Genomic DNA, 21003 nt, shown 5'->3' with positions numbered 1-21003 from the left:
CATATGTGTTTTATTGCGAATGTATCTAAAAATCTGGGCCTGACCTTTGGCGAAAAGCATTTTAAATTGGCCCGACTCGCTGAGCGACTAAAACGCTGATACATTAGGCGATAAAATATGTATATATGTATATCTGGTTAATTGCACGCGACTCGGACCGAAACCCCAAAACTCCCCGACTGACCCCCGATTAACCCTTCGTCTAACGCTGCTTACTCATGCTTAACCCATCGAGATTCGAATTCGCGCATTCCAGATAAACACGACATTTTTCATGTAAATATTGCACAGATATCTAAAATATATATATGGTATATGATACTCTATATAATTAGGTGTAAAATAAGTATCGTAAAAGTTTAAAAATTATGATTTCCCTAAAACAACGACTATACATAGTTCTTATTAAGCTATATTCCGTTTCCTAAAATAAATCCAAATATTAAAAAAGTCTTGAGATTCTGGTAAAGTGTAGCTGTATCTTTACTCTTCTTATTTTTTGTGGTGTTAAGATAAGTGTGTGGTGTATCTTTCGTTTGGTTTCCGATTAGGCACGCCTTTCCGAGTCGTCTGCTTTGACAAGCCGAACACATCTGATCCTATCTAGGGACCAGAAATATCTTTGGTAGAAGCTGGAATCCTATTTGACCCGCCAGGGGCGTTTCCTGCCCGCCCTCTGGCGCTTGTACTTCCGCAGGATTTGATGGGCGTGGTAGAAGCGACTGATCCGACTTTGGACGTATTTCCCATGCAGATACTTGAGCAACTTTCGCCGATCCTTGTGGGGATCGGGGGTCTCGCCGTGAATGATCTCCTCGTGGTGTATCAATGGCGTGGCATCGAATTCCGGCTGGGGTTCGGCCAGCAGCTGGATGAGCTGCAGGGTGTCCACCTGTTCCTCCTCCTCGGGACTCACCTGAACGAGATTGGGCTCTCCCTCGATCTCCGGCTCCTCGTTGGCCACCAATCCCAAGATGTTCTCGTTCATATCGCACTGCACCACATAGAGATCACTGCTGGAATCAAAGATCTCGGCCAGATTGATGAGCAGGACATCCTGACCATTCGCGCTCGCTTCCTCCTCGTCGTCCTTGCCCTCTAAATCCGAGAGTTGATACATCTCCGCCAGCGCCTCCTCGACGCTCAATTCCCGGGGAGGAGCAGCGACCCCTTCATCCGGAGATTCCGATTCCTCGCTTACGACTAACTCTTTTGTTTCTAAGGAACTATTTAAGGCAATCTTACTAAGGTCACTTGGCTGCGCTTCGCCATCGCTCTCGAGGATCTGCTTCAGTTTGGCAATATCGTGGTTGGAGACCTCCACTTCTTTGACTGACTCCTCGATGGTCTCCCTTTTGACAATCATATCCAGGATGGAGAGATCTCCCTTGGGCTCTTCGGTTTGCGATTGGGACAGTTCTTTTTCCAGGGCGGCCAGCTCGTTAAAGTCGCTTTCTTCTCCAGCCGTGGAGCTTTGCGAACTGGAGCTGCTGGAACTGGTGCTACTGGATGAAGCATCCTCCTCCTCCTGGCTGCTCGTACTGCTGGCGTCATCGTCCGAACTGGAACTACTGGAACTCGAGCTCGAAGAAGATGATGAGGGTGAAGATACGGCTAGACTAGCCATTTGTTTTGGTGGTTCAGATGGTTCTGTTGCTGCTTCTGGGGTAGGTACCACACTATTATTCAGCCAGGCTTGTATTTGCTCCTCCTTATTGGGGGCAACATCCCCCTCTGGCTTTGGTATGGAGTCCTTCACATCCTCCTCGTCTTCCGGCTCCACTCTAAGTTCTATTTTTGGCGACATATTGGTGTTTTCAATGTCATCGAATCCCTTGAAGTTCGATTGCAGCTCCAGGGATTTGGTGTCCAGGCCCTGTTCCTCCAAAACTTCTTCAGTCTTATCTTTGTAGCTGTAGCCGCTCTTGATGACCGTTTCTCGATCTGTTCCACTCAGTAAACTACTTCTGAATTCGGAGGAATTCAAAGCCGAGACACTCAAGCCCTTGAGACTGGGAGGATTGCGAAGTTCTGGTGGGGCCACGTATTTTTTCACCAGCCTCTTGATCAAGGGCAGTCGATTCTCCTTCAACCTGGTCATCTGTTTCTTCATTAGAAGGGCCCGGAGTTGTCTGGTTCTACTGTAGGCGCTTCTCTTCCGCAACACTTTGAGCACCCTGAAGTAATGCCGATACTTAATTTTGGGACTCTCGAATATCAGGATCTTTAGCATCTTAATGCGATTTCTGCGCTTCTTGGCCAGGAGCTTTTTACTAGCTCTGGCCGAAGCTTTAGGAGAAAGGGAGATTACATTGGGACCTTGGTTAATATTTACCACCTGTTGTTCTATGTCCTTTTGATCCAGGCTTTCCTGGGGCTCTGTCACCCTGCGCTTTCTCTTGTAGAACTTGAATCTTTTTGGGTTCTCCCTGTACTCGCCTTCATCCTGGACAGCCTCCTCCATCTCACTTTCGGAACCCTCGATCTTGTGTATGAAGGTCTCGTACTCCTTGGCAAAGGTTGATTCATTCGAGTTCGAGCTGTTGTTCTGATCAAAGTCCATGGCCACAGGTGGCTTGGATACAAACACTTCATTGCTGTTCAGGATGGGACTTGGCAAGGGAAGGCTGGCCGATTGTTGTTCCGGTATCAGAGGCGCAGTCACAGGTTGTCGAAGGATCTCCGCCAAGGCTTCGCTTTCGTTCACAGGCTGTTGCTCTATTGCACTCGTCTTAAGACGCAGTTCGTCCAACTCCTTCTCCACATCGAAACTGCCAAAGGAGTCGTCCACAGGAGCACCGCCATTTCCATTCGCCTTTTCAATGTCTATGATTATGTCTGGCAAGTTGATACCCTGATGATCCACGACAGCCGTGGCTTGAGGTCCAGTCGGTGGCAGAGATTCGTACATAAAGTTGGGGGCACTGGACACAGGAGCCACAACGGCGACAGCCGGGGGATCCAACTCGAGGACAGCACTCGCCTCATCCTCATCGTCCACCTTCCAGGTGGAGAGAAAGTCCCGAATGGTCTGCGTGGATTTCGCCGACTCCACGGTGTAGTTCAGGTTGGAGGGCGCCGAGGCATGGAGATTAAAGCCCACAAAGTTCTCCACTTGGGCATCGAGGCTGGCCAGGGGGCCGCCTCCTCCACTACCCGTTTGTGTTAGGTAACAATTTCCCGAAGAGGAGGACCCCACAATTCCAGATCTCTTGCGATAATCCGGATAGGGTTGGGACCGCAATGATTGCTGGGGCATCGAGGGAGATCCGTAGCTGTCCAGGCTGTTGAGACTAAGGTCGTTGTAGTAGCCCCCGCTGCCGGGATCCATGCCCATGCCCATTCCGATGCCCATTCCCATTCCCATGCCACCCATTCCGAGGCCAGGAACCAAAGGTGCCGCATACCTTTGACTGTTCATGTTGCTCGATGTGCCAGATCCTGGATTATATCCATAGCCCAGTTGACTGGGAGTGGTTTCGTAAGGTCCATGGCCCACATACATGTCAGTCGGATGCTTGAGCTTCATAGCGGCGGCAGCGGAGGATCCCGTGCCCGGTGGATATTGGGGCTGCGATTGCGGTGCACTTCCGGCTGATCCATAAGGTGCGGAAACCATGGATCCATACGCGTTACCCCTCGGGTAGTAGCAGCTCTGCTGGTTCAATGGGTATCCCTGGGAGCAGCAATTCTGGCGGGAACTGGCCGGAGCACTCTCAGTTCCTGACCACAAATTCCGACCCGCATAGGACTGCGTGATCGATGGACCCGTGTAGGGGTTATTGACATAGGGCGATACACCGCTGCTTCCGTATTTATCGTACTTCGTTGAGCCATAATACAATTCACTGTTGATGGATCCGGGTCCAGGTCCAGGCCCAGGTACGGGTCCAGGTCCAGGTCCCGGATGTGGGTGATGGTACGAGCTGTTGGCCACCGTCGCCGGCGGCAGAGATCTGTAGTTGGGCGAATTGTAGTCTACGCCCCAGTGACAGTTACTCGAGGACTTCCTGTAGCTCTGCAGTCCCGAAGATTCAGGTCCCAAATCCGGCTGGCTGTACATGGGCAAACCTCCGTTCGGCGAATACATGGACATGGCCATCCCATACTTGTCGTAATATGGGGCCGACGAGGGGTTACTGACCAATCCGCCGGAGCTGCCACCGGAGTTTCCTCCGTAAACCGCACCCGTGGGCATTCCCTGATAGCTTCTGCTGGGCTTGATGGGCGCATAGTTGGGCTCCAGTTGGGTGAGCTGCGTCTGCTGTGGCATGTGCGTCTGTTTCTGGACCACCGCAGCGGGGTTCAGGGGTAGACCCTGGCTGTACGAGGGACCCGGAACCGCACCTCCCGTCATATTGCTCGACATCATAGGTTGCGACGTGGCCTGTCCATTGGGGGTCATCTTGTACTTGTAGGGATCGTACATGGCATTTGACTGGGTCATATAGCCGCCGGAACCCGCCGGCTGGGCGTAAAAGGGCGTGGCCGTGGCCTGCGGCTTGATGCCCGCACTTGCAACTCCCATGGTACTTCCTCCGTACTTTATCCCCGAGCTCGGCGCCAATTTTTCGTAGCGCGGTCCACTCACGGGATAACTATTGCCGGAATGTTGCTGACCCACCGCACTGGGCGCAGTGTACGTGTTGTACGGAGCTCCACTGTAGTTGAAGCCGGGATCCAGGGGCAGGGAATTTCCGTATGCGTAGTTCTGGTGATAGTAGTGACCCGGATTTTGCTGCTGCTGCTGCTGTTGCTGTCGCTGCTGGGCATCCAACGAGGTGAGGGCCTCGCTGTAAAACGGAGCCACCGTGGCAATGGTGGCCATGGGCATCGAGGTGGGCGAGTTCTCGTAGTGACCGCCGCCGGTGGGCGTGGTCGTGGCGCTGCCGTAGCCGCTGCTGCTTCCGCTGCTGCTGCTCCCTGGCCCGGAACTCGAGCCGGAGCTCAGCCCGGATACGGATCCGGAACCGGAGGTGCCCACGGCAATGGCCATGGCGGCCGAGTCCATGACCGCTTGCATCTTGTTGGCTGCAATAAGGAAATTGAGTTGGCATTTATCATAAAGTCGGTGTAAAATTTAGAGAATAACATTAAAGAAAATATATACAAATTTATAAAATTATCTATCGCTTTCTGTTGTTTTCCCCTTAAAATACCTACAATACCAATGTCATGAAATCAATCAATCTTGTGACACGATAAGATATCCAAGTATTTTCATTAAACTTCATACCATAATGATGATCTAAAAACTTTTATAATTTGTGAGCACAAGACCCATTAGCTTGATTGATGGACAAAGGGATTAAAAAACAAATTTCTTAATAATTGTAATTGCCTAAACCAACAGATTGTTTTGGCGAAATTGGTAAACCAATATTTGAAGATATTAAACAAAATGACCTACATCAACCGAACAATCAAGGAATCAGGCCAACATTATTTATTAAAAATCCAGGAATACCTACAATTTTAAGTGGTTAACAAGCTACCGAAACGGCTAGGAATTCCCATTTGTCAGGTCCTGTCGACATATGCGTACAAAGTGCATTCCACCCACCTGCCAAGGCTATCCCAGGCCTCCTCCTTTCGAGGATTTCCCCTTCATTCACTCGGCTGCATTCTCAAATTGCATTCGCAATTGTTAAAGGTCCCCCACACCGCGAACAGGAAAAAGCAATTATTCCGTGGCATTTAAATGTAAAATGGAAAGCCCCACAACATACACCGCCCGACGTCCCCGCGACAGTTTCGCTTTTGTTGGTCATTAAATGTGGTCTTCAACGGCACGCAGGTCCTTCGCAGTCCTTCGTACTACTCCTGGCAAGTGTGTCAGTGGGGTTTTTGATGTCTAAATGCAGCGAGGTGGGGAGAAACGCACTGAGAAAAACAACCATGTAATGCGATATTCAATATTTAGAAAACTCAGTTCCCAAGTCACTTGATGGAAATCACTTCCTAGCACAAAACTACACAACAAAAAAAATACTTTGAAAAAATGTAGACACTGTGACATTACTAGTTCAAACTCTTTATTGATTCTTACAATTTTAACTGCAATTTTGTTTATATAGAATATATCTCTATCACAAGAAAAGGCGCAGTTGTGACAGGAATTACTTGCTTATGCATATTTTAAAGCTAGATAAATGACTGCTTTTCTTCCTGTGCACCACTGACTGACTACAAAATAAAACGCGCGCCTCGGCTTTGTGAAATGGAAATGTGGAATGTTCATGAAATATTAATGATTGACCCCGCCACACACACGCACACAAAAGGGTGGACAATGCAAAGAGCAATGGTGGCAACAACATTCGAAACCCTTTGCCACGCCCACTCAATGTCAGCGCCCACCGCAAAGTGGGCCACAGCCATTCACACACTGGGAAAAACCAATAATTGTGGGAGATAATTGTCGGAAGCCAATGGAACCCCGCTCCCTAATCATCAATACCTGAGAGCTCGGGCAGAAGCAGCACACTGAGAAAAACCAGATGATTATCATTCGATATGAAGGATTTCATGGAGCTAGCCATCACAGAACCGAACAGTTGGGCAGCGATTCCCTTTCTGAAGTCCATGTTCCATTCGAATGCTGAACAGTTCCTAGAACATATTTATTAATTTGTATGTCGATAAGAATAATGGCTCTTGGAAAATCGCGAATAACCTTTAAGCTCTGGACAAGATTAAGCAATAACGACTCATATGAAAGTTGATATGGCGTCGGATGATAAAGAAGACGCATTTTGAATTTTCTATAGGTCGTTTTTAAGAATTAGAAAACAGCATACGTGTTCTTAAGAAGTTGCATTTGTTATATATAATCATAAAACTAAGATCTCTATAATCTTTTAGAAAAAAGATGTTGTTTATATTCAGTATAATTAGTTTAAAATCTGAAACGCCAAATGTCCTATAGAGACACTTTCAACAGTTTTAAAACATTTTTCCGGCAGTGTATTACCCTTCATCCCTTTGGCTCCGCCGCAGTAACCCGGTGGGAATTCCATCCACAGTCCATTGACGACCACCTGCGAGGACCACGGACAGTTCCAACCGTAAGGACAACTACTGTCCGCCGGCAGCCACATGGCTTGCACTACGGGCAATTGGACAGCTGGACAAGTGAACAATTGGAACAAAAGAGCAACGCGCACGGAATAAAATTAAAACGGAGTATAGTACACCGAGCACGGCGAGTGACGAACTGGAATTCATTATGATAATTCACTTTCGCCCGAGGCGAATATTATTGATGACCCGGGTCCCGAGCAGTCGGCTCTGGAAAATCGACCTCTGCCTTTCGATCCGACTCGATTCGGGTCGGGCTTTTAGTCTAATTGGGCGTGAAGCGACCATCCGGAATAAATGAGATCGCGATGGCCGGATTGTCGGCGGCGACTGGGGGCTTTGGCTTTAATCGAAATGGGATCGCAATGCAAATCACGAGTGGAGCCGGTTAACTGAACCGTAAGGGGAAATGGTAATCGAAGAAGTTCGGCTCGCCATCCGATATACTTGTACACAAAAAAGCCGGGCAGCGTCGCCATTCGAGCGCATTGCGTATACGCCCAAGGGTACAACGATATCGGAGATCACCACAATTGAATAACATGGAATTGAGGTAATGGAAAGTACAAGTGTGTCTATCTCTAAAAAGTCGAGTCAAAGACGGAATCCATAATTAACTTAATTATAGAATGGAAAGCAAATAATAAATGAGTGTACAAAACATACATATTAGAAGATGTTTCATGACAAAACTGTTTATTAAAGATTGTGCTTGTCTCAAAAAGATTAGTGGCTTATTGATTTAAATATAGAATTTTCAGAGTTAGCATTAAACGATAAGTTTAAAAAAACAGCGTACCTAGAGGTATGACTTGGTAAGTGCACATTAAGTGCAAATTATTTTTAAATGCCAATATTCTTATAAGTCAGCTATTCAAAAGTACATGTATTGAATTAGTACCCTAAATAAATACAAATTGCTATTAGTTTTAAAATAAAAAAAAACGCACTTTAAAATTTAAAAACAATTTTATTAGAACTTTCAGAAGCACAAGTCATCTAAGAGGACATTTATTTAACTAAGTAAACAGTTAATAAGGAGAATTCCTGAAGCGAATCCTTCTCTAAATAATTTTGAAATGAAGGAAATAAATAACAGACATATAAAAGTATATAAAATTACTTGAATGCAGAGCCATAAAGAATATACATTTGAATTCAGGCCAAGTTTAATGAAATTCTTACCGAAAATGCGAGGAATTATGCTGCCATATGTTGGGCACAGAAAAAGGCGGGCTAACACAAACACAGCGATACACAACTGCCCAAGTACACACCCACGCGGAAAGGACACGGTGTCGTGGAAGTGTTGGTGTCTCCGTGTGAGTGTGAGTGTGAGTGTGAGTGAGGGGATTCCCCACACAGCTTGGCCGTTGTTTTAATTATGAAACTTTGAGGACTGCAGTTATTTTTACGAGAAGGAGGCGTGACAGCGCGTGCGACTTTCCAGCAAAAACTTATTCATCTGTTGAAGCTGTTGAAGCCGAGGAATGTGACGTCGAAGCTGACATTGGCTGCGGCGCCGGCAGCGACGCCAGCAGCGACGCCTGCGCCGACGCAGACGCCAAGAAGGAAAAGCCGACGCGGAAAAACCCCCCGAAGGGTGTGTGGAAAAAAAGGAAAAAGACAGCCAACAAGTTTGGTTGTGTGGGTTCTCCGTAAGAATGTCCGGGTGTGTGGCTGTGTGTGTCTGTTGTTGTTGTGCTTGGGAAAACAAGTGGTTGCCGTGGTGAGAAGAAAACGGGCACGAAAATAGAGCGAAAGGCTTGAGCTGGGAAAAGGAAGGGCGACTGCATCGCCGCCCTGTTTAAATATTAATGGGAAATGCAAACCGTTGACCTATTCAAGATATGCAGAAGAGTATCTTATGGATATATAATTGGTCTGCCGATACACTGAGAGATACTTCAAGTGCAGTTGGGTTTACACAAAATCGTCTGTACATTGATGTAGCCCAACAACAAAAGAAAATGGCAGCTCTACAAATTAATAGATCCGTAGGGAAGAATTTCCTGAATCATTAGGTTTCTAGAAAAGTGTCTGCAGGAAAATAAACAATTCGGTTAATGCTTACTATTATTGTAGTTATTTTTTTCTGTTTATTTATTATATCCCAGTTCAGCATGCCACTCACTTAGAAGCAATTACAGGGTCTGCCAGTGCAGCCGCTCCCGAAGCAGTTTGCCAGACATGTGACAGCCCTGGTTCCCACACTACACCCCGATACCATCGAGTTTCCAGGTCCTTAGTCCTGAAATGGGCGGAAATGAAGCCGCCGCTCATAAGCAAACATGACAGCTCCACGCTCCCATTAGCGTTCCAATTTTGTTGTTTGCAACTCCTTTCTACCCCCTTTCCCCACTTCCCAATCCCTTTTCCCCATTTCCCATTTCTCCATTTCCAATTTCCAGTTCGATGACGAAGCGTGACAAATAATAACAGCAGTGCCTTCGAGCTAGCGAAATGATTGGAAAAGTGCATCGAGGGCTTTCCACCACCACCACTGGGAGGTGACAGACCCTTGGAAACTTTGGGGCCTACCGGAGTGAGAGTTGCTTAAATAGGGCTAAACCATCGACCGCAAAAACAAATTAAGTAAATTCAGTAAACAAGCAAACAAGCGACAACAACAAATCTGGCTTTGTGGTAAAAGAATTGGGAGAGAGGCGATACACAGAAAATAAAAAATAGTCCTTTAACCCTAAAGAGCCAATCTATGGGCAAGAAATAAATATCGTCACTATATGGTTCCTCAATTTTTATCGCATTTTAAGACATTTTATAGCGAGCTTGTTATTTATTTTTAAATTTATCTTTTATACCAATGTAAACCGAAATCCGAGACTTGCCTACACCTTTTTTCCCAGTGTAAAGAGGGCTGCTCAAAAAGAGAATTGAAATAAACAATGAGCAGCAAATGGGCAAAAAGCAAAAGCTAGAAAAAGTGGAAAAAGGCAACAATAAAATAGGCGACAAGCAGCAACAACGGGCAATCATAAAGGCAACGCAATCAAATGATAATAAAAAGCAGCGACGATTACGCCGGCTGCGACGCCAGCGGCGCTGCCACAGTGGGGCTTCAGCTCCCCGATTATTTTGCATACTACCTATATACACCGTATGTGCAGTACGGTGTGTGGGGTGTCTCAAAGGTGAAACGCGAAGAAAGAGCGGAGAAAGAGGGGCCAAGACCGAGCCGAAGAAGCTATAGCAATTCCCAATTCCACATTCAAATGCAAAACAAATTCAAGAAAATCGAACAACAGAAAGAAGCTAGCGACGTTGACAAACCGAAAGATAGACGGAAACTCGGTGTCACCGTATAAAAAACGAAAACAACCCAGGTCGCAATTATGCGAGTGCCGAGTGAACCCATAAGACGGATTGAATCTGCGCTAATTTATGCGACTCCAAAGGGTAACGAGTGTTAAAACAAACGTCCTAATCAAACCAACGCTTTTATCTTATCTTTGACCATCTACTATTTTCTGGCAGTGAACTTGGCTATAAAAACAATTCAAAATGAACTAATTCAAACCCATTAACCTTTGATGTAAAGTCTAACATCAAGTATACGACCTGTGTTCTTGCAGTGTTTTTATTAAAACACTAAAGACTAAATGGAAAACGATTGACATTAATATTTTAAAACACCTAGAAGTAGTTATCTATTTGTTGGAATCGTAAAGCTTTCAGTGTTTTGTTTATAAAACAATGATAATCAGATTTATGAATTATACTTATCTTATCTGAATTGGTATCATTACAAACAAAAGCAACCGATTATTTTGACAAATGTTTTGTTATTATTTAGACGAGCTTTGTGGGATTAATGAGGAAATAGTAGCAAACACGTATTTCAAATAGTTACGAAACTCGTTAACGAAAAAACCTTTTATGCTATTATGTAACTGGGATCTTGAGTAGAATTGTAATATGTTTTTTAGATGGGGCTTCTCGAACCACTTGGATATTTCACCTATGAAAACCATGACCGGCACAGCTATTTTCTTGACCCCCACTGTAGGCCCATGTAAATAACTGAGCGTTATGTGGCCACGACAAAATATTGATTGAAAATCAATAGGCTCGGCCGCTTGTCATTCATTCTCTATGATTGCCCGGCGGCGGAGAACTCGGAATTCAAATGTCGATGCCATCCAACTGCCAGCCGGCAAACTCACTTCAATCATATATAGAAGTCTATATATAAAGCGGAGTGTATATCTGGCATTCGAACGTTAGCATGCACACTCGTATGTGTGTCAGTAGTTTAGATGTTCGTGCGTGTGGCGATGACAAGCTCGGCTTGATAATTTAAACACGTAGCCCTCGACCAGAGCTTCTGCCATGGACTGCGCCCCCGCCCCAAGCCACCACCCATCGTCCACCACCCCCCGAGCACCCACCACCCCCTCGCAACCCCACAGTCCAGCACCCAGCGACATCACCGACACACACACTTGCATACACACCATAACGTATAGAGCAAAACAGACGTACAAAATCGAAAAGAAAAAAAACACAAAAATGTCAACACACTTTTATTGTTGTTGATGTAATACCCTGCACAGATAGGGGAACTTCCCTTTCCCCATCAACTACCACTAGAAGTGCCAGTAAAGTTAAAAATATCTGTAAGGAACAAAACACTGAAAGAAATGCAGGTTGTTTTTAAGTACCAAGTACAGAAGTCGAATATTATTTGGAACATAAGACAGTTAAAGGGCTTCGAGATTCTTGCCATGATCAATGTAATATGATAGAATATCGTTTTGTGTAAGCTACACAGAAAAAATTCTAAGGTTCTCATCTGAGTTGAAAATGTTCTTAAAAGTAGAACGACATTTTTAAATTGAACATTTTTTTATTTGGCTCGAATCAAGTTAAACTGTCGGTATTTGTATAGTATATCCCAACAAATAAACTATTATTCCAGTCAGTAGTGTAAACTTTATTTAACTTTTCTCTTCTCGCTATTTCGTTCTATAGAATAGAATACTATAGTATTGAGAACATTGATACCAATATGTACTTAGACGGTTTTTAAGAACGAATGTTCTCAATTCAAGAACAATGTTTTTGGCAGATAAATATGCTTTAATGAAAAAAAAATTGGAGTTCACAGGGTTCCATAGATAGTTTTGGCATTGATACCACTTTCTAACTTCCTGATCCTTTTCTTGTTTAAGGTCTTTGTTAATACCAGGAAGTATCCTGCCACAAAAGTGTAGTCTATTTCAAAGGGTATCTTCCGTTCGAATATTTGTGGATGGGCATTATTATTTTTGCTGTCTGTGTGGCGCTTTTTGGGGCTGTCGTTGTAATCGACTTTGTTGTTGCCGTTGCCGCAAAACAAAAATGCCAAAGAAGAGAATAAAGTGGAGCACCCAAGTCGGCGACGTCGACGGTGGCAGCGACGCCAGCAGCGTAAGCCGCACTCAGCAAAAATGTGCGAGAGGGGGGACAATGAATGGGGGGGGGGTCGTATGCACTCAAGCAGCAAATAAACCACGTATTCACACACACTCGACATACTTACACAGATATTTACAAAAAATCTAGACACAAAAAAGCAGATCAATTTTTATGTCTTATTAAGTGATCTTTAATTAAGCATTTAATATTAACCAATAAAAAAGTTTTAAAAATTTGTAGGTTGAAATAAATTTTAAAATGAAATATAAAATTAAATGATTTATTCACGTTATACCTATTAAAAAATTATAAAATCTTCAGTAATAGTATTTGTTTTTCTTATCCCATCGTATGTCTATGAAATCCTAATAAATCTTAAAAACGAGTAAGTATTTTTCTCTGTGCACGAACCTCAACAGTTTTTCGACATTTTGTTGCTATTTTCGCTGCTGTTGTTGCACCCTCTGCCGCAGTCGCAGTCGGCGCAGACGGCGCAGTCGCTGCTCACTTAAACGTTCTTTTCGCTGCCTCTGCTCTGCCGCTGTTGTTGTTTGTTTTTGTTGTGTATTTTTTCGCCTTGTTTCGCTTGATTATTTTGTGTTTTTCTTTTTATTTTGTTTTTTTTTCTCCCTCAGCTTGTAACTTGCAATATAATTTAATAGTAACTGATGTGCTTGCTGCTGTGGCTCGTCGTTGTTGTTTCTGTATTCGGCTACGCACTCAAACATACACGGAGCGAAAATGCGGGGGGTGAATAACAAGTGGCACAAGTTTGGCTTTTCACCTTCAAGGCAACACGCGGCGTATACGCGATATCCGCTGATAATAGCCAAATAAGTTTATTCTCCCACTTTCAGTATTACCTTCTCCTCGCACTGTGAGCACGATTTAGATATGACAGTTGGGGACGGAACGGAACGTCAGCAAAACACACATGCTAAAGCCGGCATTGAAAACGCTCTATTTCCCGAACTACGTATCTTTTTTCCAGCGCACACTTGCACAGGTGGCAAAAAGGCAAAAAAGCGGCGCGTAAACGGGCGGAGAACAGAAACAGAAATTATACAATGTTCCGTAGTGGTAGTAAAATACAAAAGTTAATAACAACGCGACAAACAGAAAAAAACACGCCAGAACGTAACCGAACGAACGGAATCCAGCGATGCGATGCGCCAGCGTAAACGCGTCCGTGCACGTCCGCTCTCTTCGAAGTGAAAAACGCGAGTGAGCAATTCGACAAACGGTAAAAGCACACACGGCGGATGAGTGCTAATTGCGCTCAGCACGCGCCGCCATATGCCAGTGGGAGAGAGCGAGAGAAAGCCGTGGAGAGTGTGCAACGCGCTCTTCCTCGGTGTGCGAGGGAGACAGCTCACACAGGTGGTTGGAGGGGGTCGCTCTATACACGGAAAGAAAAGCTGAGCGATATCAAATCTACCTGCGCATGTCAAATATATGTTTTAATTTTGAATTCAGAAGTTAAAAACTTCATTTGTAAACCATAGTAGATCTAAGCGGGATTTACTTAGACTCATCACACTGCATTCTTTAAACACCTTTATTAGGAATCTAAAACCCTAGTGATATCTTTCTGTGCAGTCGAACCTGCGGTATTGGTAAACAATGCTCGCGTAAATGTTAAGAACCAAAGCAATCAAGGGGGTGCTAATTGAACTCGCCTGCTCTTATGTGCTATATTCACCGTTAGACCAAAATAACCGACAGTGAGAAATTCTTTTGTTTGGCATTCGATTGCCTGGCAACGCCTGCATTGAGCTTAAAAGTAACGTATTTTGACCCATGGGGCTGCCAGACAGAGGAAAATTTTAGTTTAGACCACCTGAGTATACAGGTCAAGACTCGAATCTTGGAATTCAGGAAAAGTAACTGATAATGCTACGAATATAAGACTTCCCTGTACTATATGCTGAGTTTATAAACTCGAATGCTGATGCTGAATCAAATCAACTGGTTCGCCGAAAATATGCTATGGATTAATCACAGGACACAAGACTTAAATGTTCTGAATTTCTTTTCAATTTTTATTTATTATTTCGGTAATTTTAACAAATTGTCGTAAATAAGTGTAATTATAAACTAATTTCAAACGATGATAACCATTTGGGTTATTATGAATACACTTTGAAGGTTTCCGTTTGTAGAAATTTAATTGAATATTTTTTGTTTGCCAGATAAGAAGGGTCATTTGATAACCTGCAGCGGTTTTAAAAAGTGAGCTGACAAAAAAGAAGCTGTTCATTGAATTGTTGGCAACGAAACTATCAACATCGTTTTTGGAATCTGGGAAAAACCTAACGACAACATCCTTGATCGTCACCCTCTAGAACAAGTGGCAACCGGTTTCTTAACTTGTCGCTAACTTTAAAATACAGGCTAACTGTTCTGAAGGTAAGATAAAGCGACATCTCCATCTTCACTTGAAAAGGTATCAAATTAATTAAATTTAAAAGTTTAAAAAACAGATACGAAAAAATTTTTCATTCTGTTAAAAAGTGTATATTAACAGCGGGTTAACATTCGTTAGGCATTCAAGCGGGTGTCTCTGCTAGGTTAGCCAAGATTCCTGACAGTTTAGCGTGTCCGTCTGAGAAATTTGTTTTGGTACATTTGGATCAGTGGTCGGCAGCGGCCTATCTAGTGAGCATAGGATAGTGTTCTGCCCATCCTCTGCTCGCTCACGTATAACGTAGATGTTCGTATGACTTCGGCATGAGTCTTCGGGTCTTTTTTTTCTCAGCTTCGGCGTGTTTTTTTGCTTCTGCGGCAGAGAATTTCAGTGCAAAACAGAGAAACGTCAGGCGTCATAGCGCTGCGCGCCAACTTCGTGTTTTTTACACTTACACTAATGCAAGGCAAACTGTGATGGTATGTGTGTGCCGACCACTGATTTGGATGCATAAAAATGGTGTTAAAAGTATATTTCGAAGCGGTCTTATTGAACGCCAGCTGATATTGTGAAATCGAGTAGTGATAAAAGTATTTAATTGATTTAAAGAACCCTATACTAATTTAAACTCCTTGCCAAGATGACCGAAGAGTGGCAGAGCCAGAAGTTCCGTCAAAATATCATCTCCAAGATGTAAAGGTCGCCGAAATTTGCAATTCCACTTTTTAAGCCTATGTTTTCCTTGCAGCCACGACTTGTTGCCACCGAATGCGCAGGACCAGACGAATAATGCCGGCTTCATGGAGGGCCACATATTTCGGAAGTCGCTCACCAAGGACGAGTACTTGGGCCTAGTGGCCAAGCTGTTTATACACTTGTCCCGGAAGTCCCAGCAGCAGCAGCAACAACAACAACAACAACAATAGCAGGGCGGCCCGCCTCCAAACGCGAAAATGGGCGGCGGGCAGAATATGATGCAGGATCCACTGAACGCACTGCAAAACCTCGCCAACCAAGGCAATCGCAATCCCCAGATGATGCCCATGGGCGCCGGTGGCGGTGCTCCAGTGCCGGGTGGCCCTGGAACCGCCTCCAACCTGCTGCAATAAATAAGTGTAACTATAAACTAATTTCAAATGATGAGAACTATTTTGTGTTAATATGAATAGACATTTTGAATGTTTTCGTTTGTATTAATTTTTATTGCATTTTTTTTTTCTTGCCAGATAAGAAGGGTCATTTGATAACCTGCTCGCAGAGGTTTTATAAAGTGAGCTGACAAAAAAGAAGCTATTTATTGAATTCTTAGCAACGAAACTATCAACATCGTTTTTGGAATCTGAATCTTTTCCTGGGAAAAACCTTACGACAACATCCTTGATCGTCACCCCCTAGAACAGTTGGAAATCCGGTTTCTTAACCATTGCTAACTTTCCAATAAAGTGTTACTATTCTGAATGTAAGATAAACCAACATCTACCCGAAAGGACAACATCATCCTGGCTTAAAAAGGTAAACAATTTTTAAAATTTAAAAAACAGTTACGAAAAACGTTATCATGCTGTTAAAAAGTGTATATTAACAGCGTGTTAACATTTGTTTGGCATTTAAGCGGGTGTCTCCGCTATGTTAGCCAAGACTCCTGACAGTTTAGCGTGACCGTCTGAGGAATTTCTTTTGGTATATTTTGATACATAAAAATGGTGTTAAAAGTATAATTCTCAGCGGTCTTATTGAACGCCAGCTGAAATTGTGAAATCGAGTCGGAATAGAAGTATTTAATTGATTTAAAGAACCCTAAACTAATTCAAACTCCTTGCTAAGATGACTGAAGATTGGCAGAGCCAGAAGTTCCGTCAGAATGTCATCTCCAAGATGTAAGGGTCGCCGAAATTTGCAATTCCACTTTTTAAGCCTCTGTTTTCCTTGCAGCCACGACTTGTTGCCACCGAATGCGCAGGACCAGACGAAAAATGCCGGCGTTATGGAAAGTCATATTTTCCGGAAGTCGCGCACCAAGGACGAGTACTTGGGCCTAGTGGCCAAGCTGTTTATGCACTACAAGGACATGTCCCGGAAGTCCCAGCAGCAGCAGCAGCAACAACAACAACAGCAACAACAACAGCAGGGCGGCCCACCTCCAAACGCGGAAATGGGCGGCGGGCAGAACATGATGCAGGATCCACTGAACGCACTGCAAAACCTCGCCAGCCAAGGCAACCGCAATCCCCAGATGATGCCCATGGGCGCCGGTGGCGGTGCTCCAGTGCCGGGTGGCCCTGGAACCGCCTCCAACCTGCTTCAATCCCTGAATCAGCAGCGTCCCGGGCAGCAGCAAATGCAGCCCATGCCCAATATCCGAGGCCAAATGCCCATGGGTGCCGGTGGTGGTGGTGGAGCCCAGCAGATGATGCAGGTGCAGCAGATGCAGCAGGGTGGAAATGCCCCCGGAGTGATGAACGTGATGGGAGCCGGCGGCGGGCCGAATCAGGGCCAGATCGTCGGCAATCCCGGGCAGCAGATGGGCGTGGGCATGCCTAACCAAATGGTGGGACCGGGACCAAACAGTGGACCCGCGGTGGGAGGGGCCGTCGGAGCAAGTGCTGCTCCTGGAGCAGCTGGTCCCGGGCCAAACCAAATGCAGGGCGGGCCGATGAATGTAAATGCCATGCAACAGATGCCACCCATGCAGCAGATTCAGCAGAACCAAATGGGAGTAAGTAATTACTCATTTGCTTAAAAATCGTATATAACATACTCTTCTTCCGTCCCAGATGGGCATGAATCCGATGATGCGGATGGGCCAAGGCAACGGCATGGGCGGACCTCAGGGAATGCCTGGCCAGGGCATGCAGGGGATGCCGCAGGGCCCGCACAATGTGGTTGGCGGACCGGCGGGACAGCAGCAAGTGGGCGGAGCAGGCCTGCCGCCCAATGCAGTCCAGCAGGGAGGGATGAACCCAATGGGCGGTATGGGCGTAAACATGCCACCGAATCTGCAGCAGAAGCCCAACATGCCGATGGGCCAGGCAGGTCAAATGTTCCCCGGAAATCGAGGCGGTGTGGGAGTCGGCGGTCAGCAGCCGGGACAGCCCTTCATGCGATCCAGTCCCTCGCCAGCGGATGCCCAGCAACTGCAGCAGCAGGCTCAGCTCCAACAGATGCAGCAGCAACAGCTGGTGGTGGGCAATCAGACGCCCACGCAGCAGCCTCCTACTCCGCAGATGCCCACGCCGAATATGATCCCAAGTCCGGCACTGGTGCCCCAATCCAGTCCACAGATGATGCAGATGCAGAATCCTCAGCGCAACATTCGCCAGCAGTCGCCGAGTGCCTCGATCAATACACCTGGTCAGGTCACCGGGAACAGTCCGTTTAATCCCCAGGAGGAGGCGTTGTATCGCGAGAAATATAAGCAGCTTACCAAGTACATAGAGCCACTGAAACGGATGCTGGCTAAGATCAGCAACGATGGAACAAGTGAGTACATGATTCACATAAAAATATACTTTATTGGCCATTTTTGTATTTTCAAATGACACCTGCTATTTCTACTTTTAAATATCAAAAATACTATGATTTTTACCCTGTCCCGAAAGATTTTTCATCATATTCAAAACTATAGTATTTCCATAAGGGGCCGTCCATATACCACGTGGACAGTGCTTAAGTGCTTAAAATTTGTTCACGTGGTATATGGACGGCCCCTAACTATTATCGAGTTTGGGTGTATCTTATTTGATTCTAGGCAAATAATTCCGCTTTCTTCATGGTAAGAATTTACATTGGCGTAAAAATTAAATTAGTAACCGAATTTAATACATACGGATATGAGTTTCTTTAAAAACCGCATCAGTTTAGTTAGTCTCAAACACTGAGAATGAAGGTAGTTTTAATTGCTGTTTTATTTTTGCCCCTATTCGGTTATATTCTTGGCCTAAAGGATCGTGAGTACTAGCAAAGAAAAACAGTTTGAATATCACAATCAATTCAATACTTTATTAATTCAGCAATCTGTGGCCTGCATCCAGAATCTTATGGACTGTGCAAGAAGGGTCTTCATGGATTTACCTATATGCCCATGCTTAATAAATGCGAACCCCATATCGCAAATTGTAAAGGATCCGGAAATTTTTTCAAAGAGTTGAGTAATTGCGAGGCAAAATGCAAGAAGTAATAATCAAATGTGTTTAAAAGTTTTAAGTTGAAAATGAAATAATAAAGAATCATGCGAGGGCTATTTAAGTTTCTGGCCTAGCTATATTAGGGGCCGTCCATATACCACGTGGAAAAATGTTAAGCACTTTTTGCCCCCCCTCCCCCCTCGTGGACAATAGTGGATTTTTAACTAACCCCCCCTTTTTTTTGTCCACGTGGACTTTTTATTGAAATTTTTTTTTAAATTTACATTTAAAAGTGGAATAAATTACATAAAGGTTAAAATTAAATTTTTACTATGTCCACGTGGACATTTACCTCGACCCCCCTCCTTCCCTCGTGGAAAATCGTGGACTTTTGACGAACCCCCTCCTCCCCCCAAAACTGTCCACGTGGTATATGGACGGCCCCTTTGGTCCAATTGGCATTTTTAAAAAAAAATGTTGGACTTTCGTTGATTAGGGCTCCATAAAACGATTAGATTATCACGACAAAAGTGCATCGATGAACTTAAAACTTATGGCACTGTGAAATGAATTCAATCGACTCTTACACGTCAGCTCAAACCAGCGTCTTTTTGACCGGCCAAAACGTCAAATGGGATGGGACATAAAAGAAAAAATGCGTGGCCAACGATTTTCGTCGCTAGAAGATGCTGTTGAAACGTTAAAAAAACATGTTTTGGAGGTGTCTTAGGTTAGAAATATATATAGCAACACTCGTACGTCTGTTCTATTAATTTTGTAAGAGCATTGGTATTCTAAATAAATCCCAATTGCCGTTTTCTTCTAGATGTGGAGAAGATGACCAAGATGAGCAAGTTGCTTGAGATCCTTTGCAATCCTACGCAGCGGGTTCCGCTTGAAACTCTCTTGAAGTGTGAAAAAGCCCTAGAGAAGATGGATCTGATCTCCTATTCCGGCCAGCAATTTGGAGTAAGTATAATTGTTTATTGAGCTATAAAATTTAATTAAATTTTATTATGGTTCCTAGAAATCCTCTAACCCTTTGCTGGAGGTTATAAATACCACGCTGCAAAGTCCTGTAGCCAATCACACACTGCATCGCACCTTCCGACCCACATTGGAACTGCTCTTTGGCACGGATATAACGGCTCCGGTACCCACAAAGAGACCTCGAGTGGAGGATAAGTCCTCGCCCTTCGAGCAGGATGTACCACACGTGCTACAAGGCGAAATTGCACGGCTAGATAGCAAGTTTAAGGTGAAGCTGGACACCACATCGCAGATAAACAACAAGGCTATACGCCTGATTTGCTGTTTGGATGACAAACGATTGCCCAGTGTTCCGCCAGTGAGTGTCAGTGTGCCGGAGGAGTATCCCTGGCAGGCTCCGGACTGCTCCCTGGTGGAACAGGAGTATTCGGCCACCCCCTTCCTGCAGACAGTCCAACAAGCTCTCATCGCTCGCATGTCCAAACTGCCCAAGAACTACTCGCTCTCACACCTCTTGGACACCTGGGAAATGGCCGTGCGTCAGGCGTGCTCCCCCCAATCGAAACCCAGTGCAGTTTGCGAACTTTCCACTTTGCTGGGAGTTTAGGTTAACTATGTGGGTACACTACAACACAACTATGATTACCGATACTAGAATTAGCTGAATGTATGGGAAATCAAGTAAGTCTTCAACCTGTTTGTTTTCAATACTAAAGAGATTCTAATTTTTTCTTTTATTTTAGATCCCCACATATCCCCAATATTAAACATGATTTGAGGATCTATATACATTTAAGAAAAAATAAAAATAAATAATTTTAATCTAAGCAAACTGGAAGTCTTGCTGCAACGTGCCAAATCAAATACTGAACATATTCATCAACACACTCACCAATCAACACAAAAATACACAAGCAAAATATTCAAGATTATTCAAGGTCAGTTTAAGCCACTAAAGACTTATTTCCTTTTCAACTATAAACC

General features: G+C 44.6%; 3 protein-coding genes across 7 annotated transcripts in view; 2 read left to right on the top strand and 1 right to left on the bottom strand.

The window, feature by feature from the left end:
* Window positions 1–459: 459 nt before the first annotated feature.
* Window positions 460–13704, bottom strand: LOC119546560. Of its 2 annotated transcripts, none has more exons than XM_037852927.1 (2): window positions 12910–13704; window positions 460–5031 (listed from the first exon to the last, which is right to left on the bottom strand). In XM_037852927.1, the coding sequence occupies exon 2, from the start codon at window positions 5021–5023 to the stop codon at window positions 641–643; it is 4383 nt and encodes a 1460-aa protein (XP_037708855.1). In that variant the 5' UTR covers window positions 5024–5031; window positions 12910–13704; the 3' UTR covers window positions 460–640. The 2 variants fall into 2 exon arrangements, with proteins under 2 accessions (XP_037708855.1, XP_037708856.1); XM_037852928.1 differs by lacking the exon at window positions 12910–13704 and adding an exon at window positions 8266–8423.
* A 1048-nt stretch (window positions 13705–14752) lies between these two features.
* On the top strand, window positions 14753–20846 carry LOC119546563 (mediator of RNA polymerase II transcription subunit 15). Of its 3 annotated transcripts, none has more exons than XM_037852935.1 (8): window positions 14753–14907; window positions 15654–16020; window positions 16132–16417; window positions 16838–17621; window positions 17680–18385; window positions 19856–19998; window positions 20057–20700; window positions 20763–20846. In XM_037852935.1, exons 4-7 carry the CDS (start codon window positions 16890–16892, stop codon window positions 20624–20626), a joined length of 2151 nt encoding a protein of 716 aa, XP_037708863.1. In that variant the 5' UTR covers window positions 14753–14907; window positions 15654–16020; window positions 16132–16417; window positions 16838–16889; the 3' UTR covers window positions 20627–20700; window positions 20763–20846. The 3 variants fall into 3 exon arrangements, with proteins under 3 accessions (XP_037708863.1, XP_037708862.1, XP_037708861.1); XM_037852934.1 differs by lacking the exon at window positions 14753–14907 and adding an exon at window positions 15452–15598; XM_037852933.1 differs by lacking the exons at window positions 14753–14907; window positions 15654–16020; window positions 16132–16417 and adding an exon at window positions 16622–16782.
* The window catches only part of LOC119546561 (zinc finger protein ush), a 75367-nt gene continuing 75206 nt past the window's right edge, over window positions 20843–21003 (top strand). For both annotated transcript variants that reach the window (XM_037852930.1, XM_037852929.1), the window contains exon 1: window positions 20843–20957. The gene's annotated coding sequence lies outside the window, so the exon portion shown is untranslated. The remainder of the gene's footprint in view (window positions 20958–21003) is intronic.

The sequence above is a fragment of the Drosophila subpulchrella genome, chromosome 2L (genome assembly GCF_014743375.2).
Source record: "Drosophila subpulchrella strain 33 F10 #4 breed RU33 chromosome 2L, RU_Dsub_v1.1 Primary Assembly, whole genome shotgun sequence".
NCBI classification, from domain to species: domain Eukaryota; kingdom Metazoa; phylum Arthropoda; class Insecta; order Diptera; family Drosophilidae; genus Drosophila; species Drosophila subpulchrella.
This window is presented reverse-complemented; position numbering and strand designations above follow the sequence as displayed.